At 44.4% G+C, this 14881-nt stretch overlaps 1 protein-coding gene across 1 annotated transcript; it reads right to left on the bottom strand. All coding sequences in view use genetic code 11, as the record gives it.

Moving 5' to 3' along the window:
* Nucleotides 1-675: 675 nt before the first annotated feature.
* On the bottom strand, nt 676-14569 carry EGR_01762 (hypothetical protein; the record flags this gene model as incomplete). The annotated part of the gene is made up of 11 exons (XM_024491011.1): nt 676-905; nt 1113-1246; nt 6040-6137; nt 7425-7931; nt 8039-8290; nt 8568-8693; nt 8782-9618; nt 10954-11017; nt 13706-14232; nt 14266-14341; nt 14379-14569. The coding sequence occupies 11 exons, from the start codon at nt 14567-14569 to the stop codon at nt 676-678; spliced, it is 3042 nt and encodes a 1013-aa protein (XP_024354467.1).
* Between the last annotated feature and the right edge of the window lie 312 nt (nt 14570-14881).

The following is a 14881-nucleotide window of genomic DNA, read 5'->3' as shown; positions in this document are numbered from 1 at the left end:
AAGAGGTAAAGGCATGAATAAGGCCTTTTGAAGTCTAGCCCCGTTAAAAGACACACAACCTCTTCAAATCGTCATGGTTTCCTACTTGAGCCAACTAGTTGTCAGCGCGAAATAAAAACTGTTGCCAGAATCTATATCACCCCTTTGGGAATTAATGACTAACATCCCGTTAAAAACTGCCCCAGCTCATCTAAATGTTCTTATGAAGAGCCTTCATAAACTTGTCATTTGTACTACTTTAGGGCTTTTGAAATCCGATTTGAAGTGGAATTATGTAACATACTGAACAAAGCTTAGATGTGTACTAAAAGAGTGCCTCGGTAGGTGGTGTAGCAGCAACTGTGGGAATTTTGTGAGCAAACTCGTGATTAACTCTCTTTTGGTGAATATTCACCGAGTACCCATAAATAGGAAAGTAATGCACCTGGGTTTTTTGAGTCCAACTCTCCCATCGACCTCATGCATTTGCCTGACTCGATAATATTGTCCTTTAGATTTGGACATGTAAGGAGACTGAAATTTTAAACGACATTTACCGCTCTTTTATTCGTCTAACGCATGAGAAGGATAACAAGGTCTACTTTTATTGCTCTACTCATCTAATTCGACTCAATCAAGTCCCTCACCGGACACCACTCAACACCATGTTGGTCTGCCCCAAGCCTCTTCCTATGATCATTGTGTTCTCTGGTATTTGTAAGAAGGCATAAATATGCACGAATTAAAAAAAACAACCTTTCCAATGTTATGATATTCAGGGGAAAAATGAGATGGATGGAGCAATTTGTTTTGAGATGTAAAACGAAATGTAACCAAACTTTTCATGTGCAATACTTTTCCCAAAAAAGATTTCAGTGGTTCTTTTGCAATAAGCTCCATGTTTCTTTCACCTCCGCCTTCATAGCCTTGGGACCAGTAAACGAATTTGACAAGGGCATGCTTTAATAGGTAGCGAAAAATAAAGGGGTAACGCGGTTTAAGTGTGTTCAGGGTATGTTTTTTTTCCTCAGGAGACGATAGCGTCCGACTCGTCACGACGTTCGTGTTTACCGACCCTCTCTCACCTAAAAGGTACATCTAAACAAGCATGGATTACACTTTGATAATTTCACCTTTAAAAGTGTTTGTTATTAAGCTGTTTGTGGGTCCATCCCATCCGATGGTAGAATGTGTAACATTTAAACTATGCTCATAAGATGAAATCGCTGCATTCCACTGATGACCAAACTGGTTTTTAAATAACAAACTCCATTGTTTATTAACATATTAGCTTAAAAGTAGTTGGAAAGGAAATAATTGGGGAAAATAAACGCTGCAACAACGACTCGCCTCATCATTGTGGAATTAACCGAAGTAAAAGGAGCTGAACCACAAAACTTAGTGTAGGAAATTTACGGCCGTCTGTATTTTGAAACATCTTTGAAATCATTTCACTGAATAGTGTCACCGTCGCATGAAATGAAGAAGGATAATTAAATAGCAATAACTAATTCCATTTTTCCAAATGAGGGACCTTGCATTTGACCACAAGAAAGTAGTGATTAGTTTCTCTGCAGCGTAGAATCCAATCTCATTCTCAAGCCAAACCACACGTCACTATTTTAGGTTTTGCTCGCATGCATTTGCTCAATTTGATTTTTCCTTCATCTTATGTAATTTGCGGTGGCAGAAGGTATTGTTAGTCAGGCTTTTCGATTTTAGAGTATAGGCGCAGTAGTGACTGCTCCTAAAAAAACATGGAAGAGCATCCCATTCCATAATGTGAGCCTTTGCGTCCTACATCACTAACACTCACTATCTCGTGCATTGGGCGGCTGCTCCGAAAGGTACACTTTTACTTCTCTGATACCCTTGCTTTTGGGCTGAAACAAAGAAGCTGTAAATTCATGTGATATACGTGGGAAATGTTGTGATTGACGATTCATGGAAAAAAGTGGGTCCATCTCAGTCACAAAATGCAAGACGATACAGTATCCGCCATTGGTAGAGCTAATCGAGGTGAACTCACCATACATGCACATTCCCCCAAATTACATCACTTTCTAACGGTAAAACATTCCTTTTAAAGGCATCCGCAACTCGTTTTTCGGATGTCTATTTGTTTGGTGTAAAACGGAATGGGTTCTTCCACGTTTGTATTAGAAGGAGCACAGATAACTTCTGTGTATGGACACGACACTGCCATGGCAGAAAAGTAGACATGCAAGTGCTGAATCACGTGGCACGCTCCTTAGCAAGGCCTTGCATTAAGGCACTGCTTTTAACGCTACGGCAGCCAACTCCACTTCAACTGTGCCTCTACATTAGAAGTGCGTGGAACGTCATCCATTATGGGCGATGAGTGAAGTGGAGATTAAGGAAGACACCGTGGAGATCACAGGAACCAGCCTAGGTTTAGGTGTTCTTAGTGGCGCACATTGCATTGATCGGATGTCGATGCCTCTGGCGGACGTCATTGCACATGAAATGATGGCTAGAAGCGGGGCAAAACACCTATATATGCCAGGTGTGCATATATCCCATACCTACTCTGCATTTTGCGGTTACCCCGCAAATGAAGGACTTATGTTAAGCTCGTATCCACTAGTTTAGTTGTGGCGCAAGCAGAACTGCTGGCATAATAACCAATGGGATGGTGAAATGCCTTTGCGCTGGCATCGTTCCTCCCAAGCGTACGGTGCTTTTCTCGCACGAGCTGGTGACGAGTCACTGTTTTTACTCATAACAGCAAGGAAACATCCCGCGATTAGAGTGCTTGGCAAGGTGGCAAAAACCGGATTAAATGAACAAAATGCTTGGATAGACTTTTCTCTTTGGCTCTCTACCCCTTGTTAGGAGTGAGCGAACAACTGACTAGTCATGAGCTTAAATGCCACTCAGTCGGGATCTTTCCAACTGTGGTGAAGGGCACAAACTTTCAAGCCTGTAAAATCGCAGTAGAATGCAAACATTCTCCTGAGTAGCACGTGGCCACAAAAGGCTCGGAGGCAGGGAATCCAGCGGCACATGAACTGCTGCATAGTTATGGCAAAAGCTGTGTTTACGGAATGTCGTGTGTGCGCAGCCCCCGCCACCGAAACGCAGACATCAAAAGGCACGTGGTAGTCACGTGACTAGCGCGCGGATCGGTCTCTGCTTTCCCCTTGGTCAGGTAGGCTGTCGGACTCTGCAACAACTGTTAGGTAGTATTTGCTTTTGACGACTGTAGCAGCACACTATTTTTGAAATATCGTTGTAATTGACGCTTTAATGCACGGGTTATTCTGCTGGGATTAACGGACCTCATTTTGAGCTAATCCCACACAAAAATTGTTTTGAAATTTGAGAATATTGTTTAGACATGAGTGACTCCTAATGTTACACTTGAATGTGAGCGTTTGGCAACTACGGAGACCCAGCATCGATGACACTTGTCGAGCGTCGACAAATTAGGCTCTTTCTAGCGTAATGTCCCATACCAATTATTGCTACCGAAGTAGACAGCTTGGTAGTGTCTCCATATCTTCAACCTCATTAATGGGCACCGTCTGATTGATGCATTTAAAGGTGATTGAAGTTAGCATGCAAAACACAGTCCCTTTCAACCACAAAAGTATTTGTAGTTTACGCATCATGTGTTCCATGAGGTTGACCTAACAAATTGTGCGAGCGAGAGTGGACGACATGATGAGATGTGAACTTGTTAGGCCGTACGGTGGCGTGGCCGCACTTATGCTTCAGTCCGACTTAGTCATTATTCGACTGACCGCTTATCAGTTTCATAGGGGGACACTAATTTCGTAAGTTCAGTGTTAAAAAAACAATGGCATTTTGGCCGAGTTTAGTTTGTCTGAAAATATTGAAGTAGTGATTCAGATCACACTGAGTAGTTCAAGTTGAGATGAAATTGTCAAATATGCGATTCACCGAAAGGATGGGTGCATCAATGGAAAAGTGCAAGCATATGCGGATGCTGGAAACCGTTGTTAATTGTTTTACGCAAATGCATCAGCAAAGAACCCAAATTATGTACATTACACGTACAAAAAACCGCATAATCTATGGATGTTATGGCGTGAGCGAGACTGCGATTGCTAGGACTTCTTCTATTAGTCCGCCTCAATCACCAATCAAACGTCGACGACTGTATCGACAACGTGAAATTGCGCAACTGGGTGGCGATTGCGCACGCAAAGCCCCATGTGTGCGTGTGCGTGCGTGTTGGTGTGCGGATTTTTTTGGTTAGCATGTGCCATTTAATTTTCCCCGATTTGTAGATTCACATTCCGTTTTGAACCCAACAACTAGTGTTGATTTCTATTTTTAGCCACAGAACAATTTCCCCTTCGTGTGACCTTGAGTAAATACGATCATACCGGTCGAATTTTCCTGCTTTGCTGCTATCTCAGCTGCAGTAAATGAAATGAATATAGTGTATTGACTGATTTCGTATATTAACAGGGTCGATGAGTTGCTTTCATTTCGCTTCACAGTGATTTTCTGACGGAAACCTCGACAATAACACCTTTTGTTTAAAGCAGAAGCCGTGTTTGAATGCAGGCGCGCCAATCGAAGATACTGATTCCTGGGCGGAAACAGCGGAGCTACGACCAGTCAAGAAAGCGTAGGTGTACTGTCAACAGTAATTGGCGCTCATTTTGAGTGATTTCATTCCTTTTTTACTGTTTGTTAAGGCGCTGTCACCCCTATCATTGAGTGGTGCCCATATCGCCGCTCTTCCCCCCACTTTGTGTTACCGGGTGTACTCGCATTGTCGCTATTGCCAACCTGTAAGATGGGCTTGCTCAACTGGCTGAGGGGTTTCCGTTTCTCTTTTTACGCACAATAGAGCCCCAGATTCACGACAGAGCGCAACTGCGGCGCCCACCGCTCATGCTCTTTTGGGGCCTGACTGCGTGTTCCGCGCTCGGCACAGGCTTAATCTAGTGAGAATAACCCGCTGCCTCCTACCAAAGGATCATACAGGTCCCTGTGGGAAATAGGAAATTAAGCTGTAAATTTCCTGACATTTAATTGAGAATCCCGATAGGTAAACGTACACCGAGATCAAGGTACACGTTGCCGCCATGCCGCGTGAGTACACACAGCGCCATCAGTCAGGAAATTAATTGCACCTGATATGCCTCGTCCTCGCATTGATCACTGGGTCGGACCCCCGATGGAAACACCGGAATCAAGTGCTGAATGACTAACTTGCGGCACGAACGACTGTAGATCCTGACAACGCGAGTGACCGATGCCGATACCTGCTCCGGGTGGAACCTACGTGCCTACACGTGAATACATCTTGTAAATGAACATACTTCATACTACCCCATAGCGATTGATTCAATGCTGACACCCGATAGTTCAGAAGAAGGCAAAATCAGCGGGGTTGGGTAACTGTAGCAAGGATGAACCTTTCTTGATAAAACAATTAGTGCTGCACTCATGTGTACAGAAGGGGCATCAATTAAATAAGGGAGAAAAGATGTATACAATTAGTGCCCTAGCATGGCGGGGAATAGGATGAGAACAATGGCGATGAAATTATACACAAGAAAGTGCGTATGCACAGGGAGCTTTAGGCAGGCATAGTGGTAATTTCGTCCTCAAACACGGGTCCTTAAAGCAATGTTCATTAAAGTATGTACAAGAAGGACCGCGGGTGAACGTAGGGACAAGGTATAAAAGTAGTCGTAGCAAGAGCAGCTGAGAATCAGTGCAGTTTCTTTCTTTCTAAAGTACCAATGCGTTCAATTTTGTCCCCTTCGCAACGACACGGCAATGATGGTCTTGAATTCGCGCGGCACAGCTGCGTCTACACTGTACAGGAGGAGGTTTTCAGTGTTAAAATTGGCGCAAATATAAATGTGGAAATATAAGTAAGGTATTTTGGTGCCATGGAAGCGGGAGCAAGGAGAGAATACCGGCCGTGATCTGCAGTTTCGCAATTTAGGCCTCTTTTGGGATCGGTTTTAAGAAATGCTGTAAAAATAAAGGCCCATCGCTCAATTGGTATACCCAGTACTTCATAAGCCTAAAAGGAGAATAATTCACGTTAAAACGATTTTCAGGAAATCAGCATCAAGCTCAGATAACGTTTCGAACCAAGTTATGCGAAAAGAACCACAATTATTTTTGAAAATCCACAGCATCTATGGCAAAAAAAATAAGCAGACATCGTCGACTGTTTATTTTAGGATAAACAACGGCACCAGGAGACTCGTATCTGTTGTGAACCTAAACAGATGGCAGATTACAGTAAAGCGACAGACAGCTAGATGGAGAGGATTCAAGGGACCTGAAAGGGATAATTACCGTTTCCCCATAAGTTCCAACAGGAACTGTTGACGATAAACTCAAGTTGCCGGACATTTGATGTCAGTTTATGTAAAGAAGCATTCGTAAATCAAGTTCCCATTTCAATACTACTGTTTAATTTTAACTTACAACCTGAGTTCTTATACAGTTTAAGGATTTCGACTGAGCTGGATAGCTTCTCTAATGGTTCCTCGTCAAAAATAGTGGAATCATTTACACCGACTGCCCAATCTGATGTAACATCACGTGCCCCTATATAACGGAAATTCATCAGCCTCTACGAGCGAGGACCTCTTACATTAATCTTTTTATTTAAGTTGTCACCTCGAATGAAATTAGATTTGATGATCCTGAATTAAACAACCTATCTAATGATGGCTTCATTATAAAGTGTGACAAATTTTGACCACACGAACTACTAGTTGTCATAACGTACCATCATCCGCTCCCACTGGCAGCGGCCTTTTGCAGATCGCGGAGTTGTGCACGCAAATGCTCCTGTTTACGCCTCAGGGTCTCCTGAATGCTCTCCATGTCGTGGTGGTTAAATGCAGTGGTGGGCGGGGCCGAAGCCAGTGATTGAGCGAGGTTGGGATAGGCATGAGATCTTGAAGCAGACGGTTGAGGAGGAGTAGAGATGGAGTACGAGCGTGCATGATTGCCTTCAAGATGAGTAGTGCTAGAACTCGAGGTATGACTGCTTCGTTGAAGACGCGCAGTGGACGGCTGGAAGTCTTGGTGCTTTCGTTCCATTTGCCACTGCAGAATCTCGCGATCACGTCGAAGAATATGCTCTACAGGAGGAGGATAACAGGCGGTGGGAGAGACAGGTGGGGTCGCTGAGTCTGATGCGGAACCCAGATGGGGGGGCGGAGGCGGGGAAGCTCGCCTTTGGGCGTGACCCGAGAGGTGTCGGTCACAGCCGCCAGGAGGGCGATGTGGTGGTGGCGATGCCTACAAAAGGAGCACCGGGCACAAACTAAAGAACGGGTGCTTCATAACGTAGGTGCATAACAGGCATTTGACAAAGAATATGGTACGGGAAAGGGACCAATTGGAAAACAATTTGTAAACGCATTAATAACTGATAACAAAAGTCGAAATGTGGAGAATGAGCTTACACGTGGCTTTTCAGAGGAATCGATGCTGAAGGAATCGTGAAACCGTTCAACGGTCCCTTGCATAGGCGACGGTAAGGATGCTGGTGCCGACAAGGGAGGTGGCTGTTGAGATCGGTGAAGAAATGGTGTCGATAGCGTTGGCAGAGAAATATCCATTCGTTTTTCCTCATCCTCATCACTGGGAGGTTCACTTGGTGTCCGAGGGCCTCCCAGAGGAAACTCACTTGTGGGTGGAACGAGTGGCAGTGAAGGGAGAGCGAGTCGTTTCAAATCAACTGCAGGAGAACCGGGAGGTGTGGTAAGTGAAACAGGAACCACTACCGGCGGGAGTGCCTGTGCTTTATTCGCTCCTGTGGACTCTACAGAAGCTGTACTCAGACCACGACGACGACGGTACTCCGAGAGAGACATTCGTACCTTCTCTAGTTTTGGTTTCCTTGGTGTCCCTGGTCTGCTACCATCGCCTACTGTATCCTCCTCAGACTGACGTTTTTTCAGTGGGAGCCTCTGAAAGAAAACATGCCATGATGCCGATTCGATCCCAAAGGACCAGCGTTCAATAAAATCTACGCGCAAAGTAGCTGATAACATCCGAAGGTAAGATAAGTACTTACCGATGCAGGTGTGGGAGCATCAGAAGATGGGGAAACCTCTATATGAGAATCAAGTGGTGAAGGGGATTGTCGTTGTTGCGCCATCGCTTCCTCTAGCTGTGAAATTATTCGCTTCTTAGGATTCAATGCTCGTTGATTTTGAAAGTTGAGTGGATTGAATGTGGAATCAGGTGGAGTTAGTGAGTCCACAGGCGATGGTGTTGTCCGGCTAGGAGGATTTTGCTGATGTTGTTGATCTTCCTCCATCAGAGCCTACAAAGTACAGATACAAATGACAGCAACGGCCTGTTACGCAGTAGCTTTAGTTTAATAGCTAAAATAGTTGAGCGAAAATGTGCATATAGTTGATAAAGAAGGCACGACAACAAAAATTTAGACTAAACTGGTACTATAGTAAGCAACAGTTGAATTTGAGATTTGACGATGATGATAAATCAAAGATTCATTATAGCACAAACACATTACTCAAATACACAGACTCCGGGAAGTGGCAATAGCTAAGGTTAAAACACATTTGACAGTTCTTTACCCAGTACTCACTAGTATGCACACTCGTAAGCGATCGAACATGGATGCATAGCACAGTTTTCAAAGCAAATGGTTGGGAAAAATATGGAGTATCAAGAATATTCAAGACAATTATAATGACGATACCCTATACTTCCATAAAAGTACAACTAAAACCCTCCCAGCAAGGAAATATGGAATTAGGGAAGGAACAACAAACGATTAAATAATCGTACCTGCGAAAGCCATCGCTTTTTAGAGGGTTTGGGTGGAGAAGAGGAACCGACAGATGGAACTGCATTGGAGCAGCTGGGGTCATTGAAATTCGAGGCTCCGTTCGCCCCAACAACACCACTATGATCATCAAGAAGTTCTCCACCAGCAGGCAAATCTTCATCCACAAAGCTCTCCACCAGACTGTACGATCTGTTTAGAAAATTTTGCTGCTGACGGTGATGGTTGCCCGTACGTGAACGACTGAACTTCGCCATTGGGTCTTGTTCTCGACGCTTATAAACAATCAAACTGCACTCCGCCTCGCCTCCCGCACCATCAGTGCCACGATCAGACGTCTCCTTCTTCTGTGGAGAACGGCGCGGAAGGGAAGACTTTGCTCCACTGCTGCAACGTCGCCGCTGCTTTATAGAAGAACCACTGGTCGATTGGTGCTGAAGATGGTCACCAGCGGGAGCGTCAGAAGACTCCATTTCAGCGATTCGTTGAATCTGCCACTGCATCCAACGGTCTTCACGAGACAGTGGAGTTGTAGGTGGATGAGATCCAGTAGAAGCTGAAGAAGCCGGCTTTCGTAGTGCCTTTTTTGGAACAACTAACAACTCCCCCTTGAGTGCCTCATCTGATTTAAGGGGAATCTCCTCCTTCACTTCCACTTGTTTTTTATCTTCATGTTGATCAGGAAAAAGAGGCTTTGGAGGGTGTAGTTCAGGTTCCGGTTCCACGGATTTATTATCTATGTCCACTTTCGGCTTCTTTGTGGGATTTTTCTTGCGCTTCTTTTCCATACGTTCAATACGACGCATAACTTCAGCCAACCAATTATCCTCACGAGACTTCTAAAAGATGAAAGGCCATTTTAAGACTAATAACAAAGAAAGAGTAAAACTACAACCAGTACATCTTGCAAAATCATTAATAGAAAATTACCTAAACATATTTTAGAAAATTTGTATATTCGAGACTTCTTTGGGACTTCACATCAAAGAAATATCCAAACGATGATATAAAACAAAATTTAAAAGTGGCCCATAAAAATCACACAAAGAACGACACCTAATTTTGGCATTGAGAAATCGTCGTTAAGGGTGCAAGATATAGCACTGACTTTGCTACTAAGAGCCTATGACAGCAGTGAAAACCTACGCTTGATCGTGTTGTCAATGCTTTCTCTTTGGTCTTGTCTTCTCCATCCCCTTGTTCACCCAAAGGATGATCACATGTTTCCACGTTGGATTGACGACGAGTACGCTTGGCAGCGGACGAACTGCCCTTTTCAAACAGCCTCGGGGAGCCGTCCACACCGTTCGACAAACGACCACCCGTTTTTCGAACGCGCTTCGCCTTTTCCGGGAAACCAAAGTAAAAAGGACACTTAATTCCTTCCGAAAAACTGCTATACCACAAATAATGGTTAAGGTGTACCTTCGACATGGCTGATATTGGTGACTTCAGTTCCTCCGATGGCCTTTCAATAAACACAGAATCAGCCTCCGGCGGCATAACAGGTGAAGTAACTGGACCGTTCGACGTTCCCATCGATGACCTCCTGCATGTCCGACGTGGAGAGTGCATCTTCGATGAACGACGCTGTCGAATTTGATGCTGCTCCCTACGAGCCGAGCCCTTCTTGTTGACACCAATATTTCCGAAGCAGTGTACACGTGACTCTATAGCAGATGAACGCGTAGAACAGGTCCATGGGGAGGTGGCTCCGGGCTCCGTGACATCTGTCCGGGGAGAAGACGAAGTGGGTAAAGCACAGTGATTTACTCCGTCTTCCTCCTCCCTCTCCTCTTCCTCCACATCGGAGTTATGTCGTTGGAGTGGAGAGCAAAGAGGTGGAGGACGACGAACAAGGTTGCGTTTTATGCTGCTGCTGGGTGGGCGACCACGTGGACGACTGGCTCTAAGATGTTGCTGTTGTTGACGGATGAGCCCACCGCCACCGCGGCCGCGACCACTGCCGCGAGTGCCACGAACTCCACGAAATCCGCGCTTGCTAAGCCCAAACGCAGCTGGCATGCCGTTTTGGTGCCTTCGATACTGCTCCTGAACCATATGCTTGGCCGATGGGTACGGCACACGTGAGAAGGCTGGGCTAACATGCTTCGAGTTAAGCAGACGCCTACAGGATATTATTAAAAAAGAATCATGGCGTTAAACAAGTTTACCAGTTCTAAACCAAAACAAAGGAACATTTCAAGTGAGTTATTTAACGGCATGGGTGACACAATTCTATAAGTAATTATACAATCACAAAGAAAATGAGCTTTTATCACGATCAATTGGAAGGCCAAAATCATGAGAGAAAACACCGTTTAATAGTTAAAGAGCATTGAGCTCATTACCTTTGAGGCTGTAAAAGGTAAAGCTAAAAAGAGTCTCTTTTCTCAGTTCAACCCTGCGTTCTGATTATCTACTGCTAAAATCACAAGAAAACCAAAATCGACCAAGCCGAATTTTGCAATAGCAACGCCAAGGCATTAGAATGTGCGCAAAAAAATACGCACTTCAGAGCAATCCGACTATGAGTTGTTTTCTCAACGAATCCATGATGATGACGACTTCGATGCGACAAAGGATTGCGATCGTATTGGTAATCAATAGCCTCACTGCCGTCATCAATATCATCAAAGTCGCAGTCGCCTTCACCTTGATCTTCATCGGCAGTACGCCGATGTCCCTCCTCCGCGTCGCAATAGTCGTAGCCATGGAGGCTGGAAGACGAGTGATGATGACGTCTAAGCCAATCAGCCACGGCGCATAGTGGTGCCCCACGGCCACATGCACACCGCACAGGATAGTAACATGCCGTATAGTCGAAATCGAAGGCTAAGGTGAGTTCTGTGCCAGCAGGAATCACTCGGCTTATCGACGAGGTAACGACAAACTGAATGCATTGAGGATTTACTACCGAAGAGAAGGAGTCGGCTGGTGGAAATGTGAGCCTGACCTAAAGTGCGGGAGCGATTACATTCATGGTTATTTACAAATCAAAATAAAAACATTCCGGTGGACATTTATATGCCACTTCGGCATAAGATTACATAACTAGCTGAGCACTTTGTAATAGCGATGAGAAGACTGGTTTACTGAAACATAGCAGTCAGAAACTAGAACAAATTTTCGAAATCGCATCATCTGTTAAAAGACTCAAGCACATTTACATAGCAATATAGCAGAACTCCAAGTCCAAAAAGGCCTTAAATATCAATTCGCAGAGAATACATAAACTGTTGACTTACGGCAATAGAGCAAATGTATCGTTAGCTAAGTTGCGCAAACCTCGTCTATGAGTCCTTATAGAGTTATGCAAGCATGGAACTTTAAACCAACTTTTGTTGAATAGAATTGCCGGCTTACTTCACAGTTCGGCATACAAGAACGCCGTATAAACCTCGCTTCATTCCCATAATTACTCGCGTCCAAGCATATTGCTGCTTTATCCAGTTGTTTGTAAAACAGCACGAAGGGATTGTAGCTATAATACGCAATAAAATTTAATAGCGTATACTAAAAAAAGGACTGAATAGACTAGAATAAAAACATACTGCCGTTTATAGTTGTGTTGCTGGGTGTATTCGTCCAGTAACATCGCGTAGCCCTTGTATTCGATAACGGGTTGATTCGGATAGATGCACTCAGTTGCAATAAGACCCTATAGTTTGTTAACAGTTACCTTTGTGCCTGTCTTTGTAAGTTAAATTCCAATTAAAAGGATTTATTGCGGTACCTTACGACCCAATTCGAAGGAAGTAACACGACAACGTTGCTGACCGCGCGATAATGCAAAAGAGTCCGCCATTTGCAGCGTTTTAAGTTCACGCTCCGAAGGAGTAAGAAATATATTTCGGATTCGTTGTTTAAGCGCATCAGAGAGGCGTGTTTCTGCGGCCTTCTCATAAGAGTCACTCCATATGACAACATCAGGTGAGGCAGGTTCGGGAACACCAGTGGAGAGCCCAGTAACCGCAGACACATCACCGGTGACTTCACTGAAGGCCGTGGCTAGAGATCCGGACGATTGAGGCTTAGCCCCTTCAATCACGTCCAAACCACACACTGATCCAACCACTTGCGAAGGCGTGCGATAAAACTTAGGCCCAGGTAATTCATTACCTTCGCCGCATGACAGGGTATTGGTGTGATCGTTATTGGCAGATACGGGCATGTGTTGACCGTTCGCGACGTTAGCCTCGTCGTATGAATAGTTACTTGTCATAGCGTCGAACGAGACTGACTCTCCTGCAACTGAAATAAAGTGAGTAATTGACATACGACAAAAAATAGCAACCATTTCAGTAAGTACATACGTGTGAAAAGATCCTGCTTTCGTTTGGAGGATCGCTGGTTACCAACAGTCGTCATATAAGGCTGCGATTGCTGCCTAGCCACGGCAGTGTCCAGATTAATAAAGCGCGGTGAAAAATGATTGAGAGCTGCTGAGTCGACCTGGTACAAGGCAGCACCACCACTAGAAGAACCCACAACCTCGCCAAGTCTCACTTGGATGGGTCGAACTGATAATGACGTAGCCGCAGTAGACTGACCACTAGCACCGCCTGTTAAAAAGAACCGATTCGGTGCAACAGTTGGGTTATGCACCCGTGGCGTAGTGGGAACGTTTGAACGAGGCAACCGAAACGCTGCCGTAGGACCCGTCAACCTAATGGTCTTCGTTGCTAAGGAGGGAGAAGTGTTGCAGATGGCCATTTTTCTGCGCTGCAAGCCAATAGCCTCACTAATCATGACGGGTCGCGGTTGACAAAGTTCGCAGCGGTAAGGTTTTGGAAGAATGCTACTGGAAGAAGGGGCCATGCATTCAGCGTGTTGAAAAACCCTAGGAGAACAGACAATGCAATTGCTTTAATATGCGACAAAATACACCGAAAGACAAACCGAAAAAGCATATTATCAACTTACTTGCAATTCGTGCACTGAACCAGACAACCATCATCACGAGTAAAACCGCAAATACAGCGAATAGACCCGTTGAAAGTAGACGAAATACCATTAGAAACATTTCCAACACCAGTAGAAGCAAAATCTGTCCTCAGAAGGACCTGAGATGTGTTAACAGAGGATACACGATGGATTTGGACTGAAGCACCCAAATTTCCACGACTTGGCGTAAGAAGTATAGTCCGGCCATTCGAGGTCGCGACCTTGCACGTGGGCCCAGAGAGCTTCTGCTGGATCGACGAGGATGTTTGATAATTCTGATTCAAGAATGGAGTTTTAATAATCGTCACATGAGGCACACTGGGGCTCCGGTAACCAGGACTTGAAATCACTTCAGTGGAATTCGACATGTTACCGTTGCCAGACGAATCTGACCGCTGGATTTCAACATCAGTGCTCTCTTTCCTTGACAGTGCAACTTTAGCCAATAAGGCCAATTGGTTGTCACTGTTTGATTCTTCCTCCCATACTTTTGCATAATTATGATCCTATACGATATGGTAATAACAAATGAAGAATACATTATAGGGCAATCCGTACAACTCCCCCGGCTCTCCATAGGTAACAGCGTGGAAAGGATAATCATCTAGATCAGCACTGAAACAGTTCAAGTTAATAGGAAAACAAGTCTTACTTATTAGCCGAAAAGGAACAGAGCACTCGTTTGCCTGTCCATATTTTTGAAGGTGAATCGCAAACACTTTCGGTCTGATTTTCGCTGATAACAACAGTGCTACCAATCTCAGGCACAAGAAGGTCTTCATTGAAATGTAGAATAGTCAGGGGGAACTCATCATTCTGTAAATTTTCACACTTCACATCCATTACCTATCATATCTTAGAGCAAAAGAGTAGGACCAGTGTACTTATCAACATTACAAAGCACGGCACAGTAATTCCGTGGTTGGGAATTTTTCAGTAAAACTAACACAAAAAACGGAATTTGAAAAACACGAATTAGCAGTGATAACTACTAGGAATACCAAGAAAACATGGCCCAATCCAAACTCACCAACCTTCTAAACAAAGAATCTATGCAATTGAACCGGGTCAATGGTTATGGTATCTACCGATTTAAAGAAAGTAGAGAACACAAAGTTATTTATCAGATTTAAGTTGCTACAGCTAAAAAAAGCC

The sequence above is a fragment of the Echinococcus granulosus genome, assembly GCF_000524195.1.
Source record: "Echinococcus granulosus chromosome Unknown EG_S00007, whole genome shotgun sequence".
In the NCBI taxonomy this organism is placed as follows: Eukaryota; Metazoa; Platyhelminthes; class Cestoda; order Cyclophyllidea; family Taeniidae; genus Echinococcus; species Echinococcus granulosus.
The sequence above is the reverse complement of the archived record's forward strand: the minus strand, read 5'-3'. Positions and strand labels throughout refer to the sequence as shown.